The 12,555-nt window shown below is 35.4% G+C and overlaps 1 protein-coding gene across 2 annotated transcripts in view; it reads right to left on the minus strand.

Moving 5' to 3' along the window:
* Glo1 (Glyoxalase 1) overlaps positions 1–12,555 on the minus strand; it is a 34,233-nt gene that overhangs the window by 2,775 nt on the left and 18,903 nt on the right. For both annotated transcript variants that reach the window (XM_081725900.1, XM_081725899.1), the window contains exons 4-5: positions 10,523–10,590; positions 7,907–7,996 (exon numbers count right to left, since the gene is read on the minus strand). In XM_081725900.1, coding sequence (XP_081582026.1) covers positions 7,907–7,996; positions 10,523–10,590 — 158 coding nt within the window. The remainder of the gene's footprint in view (positions 1–7,906; positions 7,997–10,522; positions 10,591–12,555) is intronic.

The raw sequence follows: 12,555 nt of genomic DNA on the forward strand, positions 1-12,555 counted from the left end.
GAATGGTGCAAGTGTATGGTGCAGCATGTGTTGAAGTGAGTATAATGAGGCATTGGGACTGAAAGATTAAAAACGCAGATCCAGGCACCCATTATTGAACGATGAACCCCATACAGGAGGACCAGTGAGTGTGACAGATGATAATCACAAACAACGTGCTGATGAATTGATTCGTCAGAATCAAAGGATCACACAGCAGGAGCTGTCCAATACCCTTGGCATCTCACGTGAAAGGTTGGCACACAGTATTCAATGTTTAGGGTACCGCCAAGTGTGTGCCCGTTGGATGCTTTGTCTGTTAACAGAAAAGATTACACATTTATCAACAACTTCTTCAGCGGTACGGCACTTCTGCAGAGAATTCTCACAGGTGATGAGTCAAGCTTTTAAACTATGCTATATCACTAGCTGAAAGGAACATTTCTGGGGTATTTTTCATTAGGAAAAAAATCCCAAACTCATCTCCGAAAAAGGAAATTTAGAAAGAAACTGGAGCAACATTATTACTAATATCATAAAGAAATATTTGTTAATTCTTGGAAGAATATCCTTTGCTTTCTTAACTCCAAGGATTCTTTTGAGTATAGATCGTATTGTGAATATATGTAACACGTGATGATTACAATATTAACAATTTATATTATATTATGAATTCAATATCTTTATTACTCCGAATCTTTATTACACGAGGTTTTGATCATTCACGAAGAAATTACAAAAGCACTAATACGCACAAGATTACATTTTTTTACAACGTTACATAAAAACAATTTTGTAGGGAACGTATAGAAGTGTGATGCTTCCAATATATTTGTTAATTTTTTTTTCAAAAATGTTACTTCGTATTATTGATACATCAAATTATATAAACTGGTGTAATGATCACAAAGGATCATTACGAGAAAACATGGGAGAATAAAAAAACTTCCATTTCAAAAAATTCATTAAATACGACTTCATTCTCCTGAAAGCAAACCAAATACCGTTTGGAAAGTATCTTTAACTACAGAGAAGACATGGAAGAGAACCAAAAGTAAACTCTCAACGTTTAATTTAGTTATAGAAAGCGGCCCGTGACCTAGAAATTGAGAACAGAAAACAGTATTTAAAACTTCGGATTTCGAGGTCACGGGAAGAATTTCTGAAAGCGGGAGAAGATTCTATTCGTTCACTGGCAGCTATCTTGTTAACGAAATCTGATGATTGACTCTCCTTGGGACAGAACGTCATCCTGCTGGACTTAACTTCTGACGACTCCTAAGTGATAAGGGTCTGACTTTTAACTCGAGAGGGCCAGCGTTAGTCCTTCACCTAGGGCGGAGCACTCGAGCATTGAAAATCAACAAGAACGACATTGGTTACTAATACACAGAAAAATGAGACTTCAGTGATGCGTAGTAACCACAACGTGGATAGACAAGTTCATCAGAGGTCCTGGGTTCGAGACGACAGACATCCACTAGAGATAACAGTCACGGCCACCCTCCTAAGAAATCCTGCGATGCAGTTTAGTCACCGCAAAGGTGCACGCTTTAATGCAGTCACTTACTCACACAAAGAGGTTTGTTGTGGGCAAAGACCAAACCTCAACGCAATTCAACAGCGTAGTCATTACTTCGAAGAGGAACGAGTAGTATTGTGAGTAATATCAATGAGTTTTATTAAGTGCGCGTTTGATATATTTTTCGTGTGCTAGTAAAATGGAAGAGAAGCTTATCTCAGCAGAGGCCGAGAATATGTAAGTAGCCCAGGAATGTAAATTAATGTTCTAAAGAGCACAGATTCACACATAGGGCAGTTCTGCCGAAGGCTTATCGTATGCCCGGCGTAAACATACGTAAACCTACATAAACACATTAAACTTAAAAGAGAATCTTTGATAAATAATTCAATTAACCTGATCAATAATTCTGTAGAATTAACCTTTATTACATACATTCAGAGTTTATCTAGATTCGTTGATATTAACCTTCAATTAGTATTTTAAGTGTTTAGACCTTGGTCTAGCATATTTACTGTACAAGAGATATAATTTAAATTGATCTGTAGATTCCTTGCAAATAAACCATCGTCGTCAGTTTTATAATTATTGTTTATCATTTCCTAATAGTAATGCCCAATAAGTTTATGAAAGGTTAAAGAACGAGTAGTATCGTATTTAACGAAAGTTCACACAGTAATAGTAAAATAATTTCCTTACTTGTAGTGGAATTGCAGAGGTCAAGCATCCGGCCTTTTTAAGAAGAAACAGATTGAATTGTATAGTTACATCCTTTAAGGGCAATCGAACTCATTGGACGGATACTACCACTGAACTACAACATTCAATATTCAACATATTTTAGTAAAACTCCCCTCTCAAACAACAATTCAATTAAAGAATGTTTTACTGGAAAATTTCCACTAATGTCGAAACACAAAGCATGTGAGGATCTAACTGTACGATATGATTTAAGCCCCTGTGATCTCTGAAAATGGACATCCGCTAAAAATATCCGAAATATCGAAAATTACTGTACTCTACTAGAAATACAAATGGTTAGTACTATTTTTATCTAGGATTGCTTTGTTTTCATAGCTCAACATTTGTTCAAACTTAAAAGATGTCTGTTTATTAACACGTGACCCATCTTCAAATATTCTTAGCCAGTTACTTTTCTCTATCCCTTTTCGTTTTATCAAAAGGAACTCAAGCACGAGAAATGAAGTACTGATTCATTCTTTAACTCTCTATCTAGTTCGAAAGCATTAAAAAAAAAAAGTCGAGTTTTTATAATATTACTTATTCTTTTATGTGAAATTGACGAATTCTTTGAACTGTGAAAAACAGTAAGGGACAAATTTTTTGAAACAAACAGTAGTTGCAGTTAGCATTGCTATACCAATTGGAGTAAATCTATCACTTACTTAAACGATGGTTTTAACATAAATAACGAAATTAAAGCTAATGAATAATTATGCCTGGTGTGTTGGTCTAATATTTGAAACTTACTAGGGATGACTACAAAGTTGAACTCGAATCTGGGGATATCCTATGTATTTCCTGAAAGGGTTTGTCGAGCAAGTTCCAAAACAGGTTTCAATTCCTTGCCCGGAAGTGACCTCACCCCTTCAGGCTTGGAAATATATACAACAACTTGACCTATATGTCAAAGTACTCCACATGACTAGTAGATTAAGAATATAATACGTGCTACCAATATGCAATTGGATTATTAAGAGCGATCGGTGAAAGATTTATAGAAAAAGGGAAAGAGGTGTATGTTATATTTATTGATCTAGAAAATGCTTTTGACCGCGTGAATTGGGAATTGTTGTTGGGAGTTCTAACAAAGATAGGGTTGGAATGGAAAGATAGAAGACTCATAAGAAACGTATACATGAACCAACAAGTAAGTGTTAGGATAGGGGAAGAACTGACGGAAGAGAGTGCAATTGGAAGGGGAGTTCGGCAAGGATGCTGCCTCTCGCCAACACTATTTAATGTCTATCTAGAAGAGAGCGAAAAAGAGCCTATATGATGATGGCATTTCGGTAGGAGGTAGAATGATTAGATGCATAAGATTTGCAGACGATATGGCGCTTGTTGCAGAATCTGAAAAGAAAATCAATAAAATGTTAGAAAAAATGAGGATGGGCTTTGAAGAATATGGGATGAAAATAAATGTTAGAAAGACAAAAGCCATGGTGATTGGAACGAAGGGGTCTGTGTCAAATGTAAAAGTAAGAGGGGAGAAAATAGAACAAGTGAATAGTTTTCGATATCTGGGTAGTATTCTTAGTAATAACATGAAGTGCGAACGTGAAATAAAAGCAAGGATAGGAATGGCGAAAGAAGCCTTTAGGAGGAAGAAAAGTCTGTTTTGTGGGACCTTGAATAAAGAGTTGAGAAAAAGACTCATAAAATGATTCGTGTGGAGTGTTGTACTGTATGGGGCGGAAATGTGGACATTACGTAAAGGTGATGAAAATCGACTGGAAGCCTTCGAAATGTGGGTGTGGAGAAGAATGGAAAGAATTAGAAAACGAATGAGAGAGTGTTAGAATTGGTGGGTGAGAAAAGAACACTTTTAGATATTATTAGGAAAAGGAAGAGAAACTGGTTGGGACATTGCCTAAGAAGAGATTGTTTCATGAGGGACGTCCTAGAGGGTATGGTGGCGGGAAAGAGAGGGAGGGGGCGAAGGAGACTACAATTAATGGATGATATAAAAACAAAGACCATACGCGAAGACGAAGAAGTTAGCGGAGGACCGTGGAGCATGGAAGCTTCTCAGCTGCGGCAAGTGACTTGCCAATAAAGACAGAATACCTATGATGATGATGATGATGATGACCCAATTATTCCTATAACAAGGTAATAAACCCAATAAATGATTATTCTACTATAAATATCCTATATTAGTGAACCTCACTACCACGCCGTAGAGTGATGGTGAGACAGTGTGAGTTACGAGGCCCTCACACCTTAGAAACAAAGGCCAAGTCCTGACAGTACCATCTTGCCAGGACCGTGACGTGTGAGTTACATGAGTCTCGCATATAGCCAAATACTACAGCCAAGCTCCGGCAAACAACATCCAGCCGAAACCTCCTTCCCTCTTATTACCCGGGCCTTGTCGTGGCTAAAGAGTTTAGACCCTGAAGGGTAAGCAATCGGATTTATACAGAAAATATAGAAATTGAAATAGGTACACCGAATGTGTCACATCTAGCCATAACAATGAGTCACATTACTTGTGATACCAAGTGACTAACCGTTGACTAGATACTGTGGATATGCTTTTCTCAACTTTATAGGTCCACTAATATAGGATATTTATAGTCACTTCCAGGCAATGAATTTAAAGTTGTTTAGGAACTTACTCGACAAACCTTTCAGGAAATATATAAGTTATTCCCAGATTGAGGGTTCATTTTGGAGTCATCCCTGGTTAGTAACAACGAAAGAATCAGAAATTTCGAATCCTTTGTTATTTTGACTTTTTTAAAAATATTAAAACATTTTGAATTGTTTATAACGATCCGAACAAGGTACTCCTTATTTTTGTCCACATATCTAAATGGAGAAAAGGACGAAAAAAACGTCAAAAACACAGACTTTGATGTTACACACATTGGAAGAAATCCATAGTACACGGCAGAGAACTCAACACACTACAAAAGTACAGTTATCTTTTTTATAGTACTGCTTATCACTGCGAAAATATCTTTCTTTTTTATCGATAATGACGTCATAAAACTAAGACTCGTAAACAGCAATTTCAATAAAATACTACCTGGAAATGTTTTATTCTTAATACTTTTAAAAATATAAAATAAACAGTTGTTGGGTAAGAAATTATACGAACTGACGCTTGCCATTAGTGAAAAAGTTATTGTTATTTTACTGACTGCAGATACTGTTAATGTTCATATTAATCTAACAATTTTATTATTATTATTTATTTTAATGGTATGATACTTAATGAAGTTTAGAACCGATGTTAGAAGTAGAGGGACTCGACGTGGAGATAACTGTTACGATATCCGAAAGTAGGTCTTTCTAGGAAACAGAAGTTGGAAAAAAATCTGTGAGTGAGTTCGGGCGTACTGTGTTTTCAACAGACGGTTCTGTACTTTTTTTTTCTTGTAAGTTATGTGAAATTGTGGTCTCCGCTGAAAAGAGTTATTTTGTAACACACCATATAAGCACTGCAAAACAATTCTGCAAGGACACGCAAATCAGCTGGTGAAAAGGTTCAAAATCATCTTGGAAGAGTCACGAATCCCGCTTCGTGTAATAACAGCTTTGCAAATGATCTGTGTGAAGCTCTAATTAACGCGGACATTCCTTTATGGAAGTTAGAAAATGTTTCCTTTAGAAACTTTCTCGAGAAATACACAAAACAAAAAGTTCCAAATGAATCATCTTTGAGAAAGATTTACGTTGATAGCACGTACAGAAGAACTATTGACGTTATCCGTAAAAGTCTTGCTGACAAAAATATATGGATTTCAATTAATGAAACTTGCGATATTCTAGGATGTTCCATTGCCAACGTTGTAATTGGAACTTTGGGAGGGGAAGAACGCACACAAACATTTTTGATTGCATCAGAAGTTCTGGAAAAAGTAAATTGCACGATAATTGCACAGGTTTTTACAAAATCGCTGAATATTCTGTGGCCACAATGTGTAAAATACGATAAGTTCACTCTTTTTGTCACAGACGGAGCTGCATACATGAAGAATACAGCAAAAGCCCTTAAGGTTCTATTCCCACGTATGCTGCATGTCACCTGTCTGGCACACGCGCTACATAGAATTGCAGAGGAAGTTCGTTCTCATTTACCTGACGTTGACCTTCTTGTGTCAAATATGAAAAAGGTATTTCTGAGAGCTCCCTCGCGAACAAGTGCGTTTCGCGAATTAGCCCCTGAACTTTCGCTTCCACTACAGCCTGTCTTAACGAGATGGGGTACATGGATTACAGCTGTTCTCTATTATGCTAACAACTTTGAACCCATCAAAAGAATCATTGACACTTTTGATGAGGATGATGCGCCTTCAATTAAGGTTGCTCAAAGTCTGCTTAAGAAGAATTTCTTGAAAAAGGACTTAATCTTCATTGCAACACATTTTGCAAAGTTACCAGATGCTATTGCCAAGACTCTCGCTAGTTCTCTGAAAATCTTCAATGATACTCTCAACGATCTGAGTGTTGTACCTGGTGACAAGGGTGAGTACATTCGGCGTAAGTGTGATCGTGTTGTAAGTGCTAATCCAGATTTGGGAAAATTGAAGGACATCGCTAGTGTTATGGAAGGTGATGCTGATACAACTGTTGACAGTGACATGGATGCTTCCCAAATTACATGTTTCAAGTATGCTCCAGTGACATCTGTAGATGTGGGAAGATCAAATAATAATAATAATAATTTTCACATCTAAAGCGAATCCTTTCTGACAGGAGACAAAGTCTTTCCTTTGAAAATCTTAAAAAAGATGGTAATAATTTTAGAGAACAAAAATATGAAAAACCTTTCGTAAGTGAAAATAAACTGCTAGTGTAGTGTAAAGTGACTTCACTTTAGTATTTCTTGTGCTTTGAATGTTTGTGCTAATGTAACCGCGTGTGAATAAAATGTGTGTGTGTTTTTAAGTTATTGTTTCATTGTTACTTCTGAAGAATGGCGAATGAATTGTTAGATGGCGTCCCTTCTCGGGTTGCGCAAGTTTCCAGAATTTTAGGTGGTAAGTGCAAAGTGCAAACTGAAACATTTTATTTCGATTAGTAAACGAATTATAGCCTATTATAGCTTTTACATATTTTAGTATCTATTTTTTTGCTCTAAGTTCGTGATTGCTTGTTTATTTTATTTTGCCATTTTTGGATGTTTATTTTGCAATTTTCCCAGCCATTTTCGGGCTTCTATTTTGCCATTAATTCCGGGCTTTAGTTATGAGATTAAAAGCAGCATATTAAGAATCTTGTCTATTATGATTTGTGAAAACTAGTACGGTTGTTGCACCCACAAGTAACTCTACCATCATACATGATGTTATAGTTACTTGGAGTGTAACGGTTTCGTGAATGGCAACGGAAGTTGTGCATTTTTACTTTAGAATTTTGAAAAGTGGTTGATTAATTAATATGTCCTCTTAATTTTAATATATATAATATATAAAATGCTCCGTTATATTACTTTCTTTATTTGATTAAACTGGTCTACACACATTCGAATGAAAAATTATTAGTGAATGAACTTTTATATATAACACAAAGAAAACGTGCTCACCTCAAGTTGTGTAACTTAGGTCATTCAGTGCTAAATAAATATACTCTGCTGTTAGTTTATATAGTTATCACATTCAAACTGAAAACATATTATCAATTATTTTGGTAAAGTTACTACATGCTTACCATCATTTGGCTTCTTTACAAATTCAACTCCTAACTTTTCGAATCTCTCACAAGCTTTGTCAACATCAGGCACCATAATTCCTATATGGCCTGAAAAATAACACAGACAATCAATCAGCTCAGCAATACCATACGCACACAAATAAACATCTTCCATTTAATATGCATCACAAAAGGTCAACGATAAAATAAGCAATTACAACATTTAATGGTATGCGTCCTGCATGTCACAGAATATACCAAATACAGATCAGTATGTTTCGGGTAAAAGCTTCTCTTTTCCCAGAGTCACTGGTTCCTGAAAGATGGGAACTGGTAAGACCATAAAGGTAACATGTTCCCAGACCTGAATCGCAGTCAGAAATTCTTCCATCGCACGTTTAATAACATAGTTTGTAAATAATCTAATTGCTGAAAAACAGTTACTTCATAAACGGGAGAAATTCATAACTGTAATTTAATTACTACATAAAGAATCGGTTAATTTTTGTCCCTTCTTTTCCTTCACATATCCAGATGTGTGGGATACAGAAAAAGAACCCAGGCATCAATTCCGATAATTTTCATTGAACTTCATAACACTATGGTAGACTTCTGGTCATTCGAACATAGACAATGAAAAAAAAAAAAAAAAAAAAAAAAACTAAGTTCGAGAAAATATACCCTAGATTCTTACGTCCCTCATATCTGTGCTTAGAGGTAAATCTATTTTCCCTCCATTTTGCTACAGAGTAATATGACAAGTTGGACCTATATATGAAGGGTAAAGGGGAAAAAACAAGGAACGTCACAAAACTAAATTTTCGAGAAAACGGCTTATTAATATTGATAACCGTGTACAAAATGAATAGGGTTGAATTAAAAGAACGATCGCTTAATAAAGTTAAAAGTTATTGTTCATACGTTATTGTACGCAGTGAAATAGTACCAAAAGTCACCAACAGACAGGCCAAAGCACTCGTTAAAGCACACACATGGACATTCCTTGTTTTTCCCCTTACCCTTCATATACATTATCTGGACGTTGCAATCAAGTACATATCTAATTCCCATGTACGAAAAGGTCATAAAATATGACAACAAAAGAAATGAAATCAAAATCTGGCTTACTGGGTAATACAGAATTCACGCTTTTACGGGATGTAGATTTCAACAACCCGTATATTCGTACAATTGTGGACGACTGAAGCTTATTCGTGTTTTATTCATTAATTGATATACTGTGTTTGGTACTAACATTATGAATGAGCATCAACTTTCATTATAGCCCAGTTTGTTTCCGACAGAAAGCGTATGAACAATAGAAGTTAATAAATGTTTCCTCAAATTATGGATGCTTTATAATATCAAACAATACTTTCGATAAAATGGACACTTCAAATACTTAGGATCAACAATAACAGACAAAAACCATATTCACGAAGAAATTAAATGTCGACTGAAAGCAAGGAATTCATGTTATTCAGTTCTAAATCTTTTGTCATCGCGAATTCTGTCGAACAATTTGAAGCTTAAAATATATAAAACGATAGTCATGCCTGTTGTGTTGTATGCTTGCGAAACATGGTCGCTTACTCTGAGGAAAGAACATAGACTGAAAGTGTTTGAGAACAAGATCCTAAGACGAATATTCGGATCCAAGAGAAACAGGAATGGTGAATAGCGGAAACTTCATAACGAGGAACTACATAATTTATATCGTTTACCAAACATTATTAGGGTCATCAAATCTATAAGGCTTAGATGGGCAGGTCATGTAGCCAGAATGGAAAAAAGAAGGAACGCTTTCAAAGTTTTAACTGGAAATCCAATCGAAAAACTACCATTAAGAAGACCTAGGCGCTGATGGGAGGACAATGTTAAGATGGATCTCGCAGAAATAGGAATACAAAGTAGAAACTGAATCCATTTCGCTAAGGATAGAAGTCAACGGAGTGCTTTTGTAAATGCGGCATTGAACCTTCGGGTTTCATAAGCCTTAGAGTTAATTAGTTCTTTCAGTTCCTCAAATTATGCCTATCTTCTTTATCAAATTGTCATTACTGGAAACTTAATACAAGCTAGCAACGCCGCTGATTGTCAATTTCATTTAAAAGTTTGATTAATAGTTTCAAGAATGATGCACACCCTGTGTTTTATACATGGTTTACATTGAGTTTGCACCGACAAGATATTAACATAATACGATTAAGTAACGTAAACTTGAACATTTTACAGTTTTAAAATAATACGAGTAAATACTGAAACTATAAGGCATTCTTAAGTCTGTGTACATAATCTGTAAACTATTAGTGTCAATCAAAATTCTGTTTTTAACATTTTACATTATTAGAAATGAAGAAATGCCTTGTAGACAGTGGCGTATTTAAGGGGGGGGCATATGAGGCTCGACCCTCCTTCCCCCCGAAATAATTTCATTATTAGTTTCTCGTATTATATGTACAACACAACTGCTTATTACTGGTTCTCAAATCCCCTCCGAAACAAGATTCTAAATACGCCACTGCTTATAGGTAAACTATACATAAAATACAACAGAATAAAAAAAAGTTTGGAATAATTGTGAATGCAAAATAGTGACCTAATATTAATGATAATGTTAATAAACAAACTCACCAAATCCTCTAGGATCTGAATTTCCATTATGGTATTTTTGATCAGGGTCGTCTTCAGTTCCCCAGTTACTACAAAACATATTTAAATTATGGTAAGTATACAATATTAATAAGCATAAAACCAATGATACGTTCATTTACATAAAATCAAGAAATGGTGTAAGTTACTGAACTATAACATTATGTTAAAAAAAACATTGTAATAGGTAATGTCAACGTCATAATTCGAAATACACTAATCAAATATTTGTATCTATGTTAATATTTCAGAAGTCTTAGGATTATTGAGGAGATTTAGAGCATTTCGTGAAAACAGAACAATTTTATGTGCCAAGAAAAACTCTGTTTACTGAATATTTATTGATTGAAGATACAGAGTACATATTCATAAACCCTGTGATAGAAAGGTTTTGTGTCCCATAAAAGCTCTCTAGTTATCAAAACATTTTCAGTGTTTCAGATAGTTTAAAGTTGCATGCGCACGAAACTCTGTGATCCTTCGTACTAGATTTAACTCCGCAAGAAGGTTTTGACCATCTTGACATCAACTGGTTGTTTCCGTTCTAGGAAGATATAAACAACATATGAAACACGGACTCCGTAATGACCACAGAAAAGAAGAGTGTGGCTGAACATTCTAACACATCTCGTACAGTTTTCTGCGTGTGGTTAAAATAATATGAAGCCTCTTGCTACAAGGTTGGAATATGAAATGCATTCCGTAAATGAACTCTTTCTATCATGGACCGACGGTCAACCAGCAATGCAACTACTCCTACAATCCCTACAGAACTGCCCAGATGTATTCAACTGGTTCTTTAGAAATCATATTGTCAACTACCTTGATATGGACATTAGACTTGAGAACGGTTGTCTCTGGGCTGACGTACATATCAAACATATTTACTAAATACCTGTACTTCAAAATTACCTATCCTATTCATCCGAAATACTTCCTACATGATGTCCTAACAACTGGGAAACATGTATGTCCCCAATATCGTACCTTAAGGGCCTTTCACTCTCCTACCAAAGATAACCTCCCAACCATATTCGCAACAAAAATAATGCCAAGACGAAAGGAAGGAAGGAAGGAAGGAAAAAGAAGAACAAGGCCCACTGTCAGAGTCTAAAAGCCTGTTGCGTATAGTTATTCATTCTATATTATATTTTTCTTTCTTTCTGTTCTCTGTACATTCTACTTTTGAAAACAAACATCTGTTATTAATGGATGGTTTACAGAAATATTCATGATATATGAAGAAAAGTACAGAGGACGCAATCTATTGACGAGTTATTGACAAACAGTGGGGGTGTCATTACATAAAGCAGTTATTTCTGTTTCGGCAATTTTCCAGAATTTGGGAAGTTCTCCATTAAGGAAGATGCAGACATTTTCACACACTTGCTCGAAACGCAAGGAAGGCAGAAAACCAATCTTGCATCCCTTTACCCAGTTCTTCCAATTCATTAATTCCTATTTCATCTGAGTAGCAATCTCATCCTAGACATCGTAAGAAAATAGCAGAATACATCGTAGGGATGTATACTCTCGAGTTTACATTAACAGCTTCAGCAGATCTGTTGAAATACAGGAATAAAGTTTTTGTAACATCCAAGTTCAAGATACATAGATCACCTTACAGAGTGATGTGAAATATACAGAGTGTGAAAATTTGCAAGTTTTACAAAAATAAGGACAAGTAAGATAGACGACCAAATTAATAGGTTTCACTGCACTACGATATAATTTTTAGGAAATCTTTATATTACAAATGTGATAGAAATAACCTATTATAACTGATGGACGATACTAAAGAAAGTATTTCTTATGTTAAAAAAGAAGTTTTGAGAGACCCAAAGTGCATTGAAGCTTATCCATTTGCAACACGAGACTTGTCGGCGGAATACTTATGATATAGGAGATTTAAAAAACTATTTAATACCAAGTAACTATAAGAAACTGAAAACTAAAATCGAAATCTTCTGTCGCTCTATGGTTGAAACCATTGTGCATCCAAAAGTGGATCTACC

This window comes from Thermobia domestica, chromosome 9 (assembly GCF_964235325.1).
Source record: "Thermobia domestica chromosome 9, izTheDome1.hap1.1, whole genome shotgun sequence".
Taxonomy (NCBI): Eukaryota; Metazoa; Arthropoda; class Insecta; order Zygentoma; family Lepismatidae; genus Thermobia; species Thermobia domestica.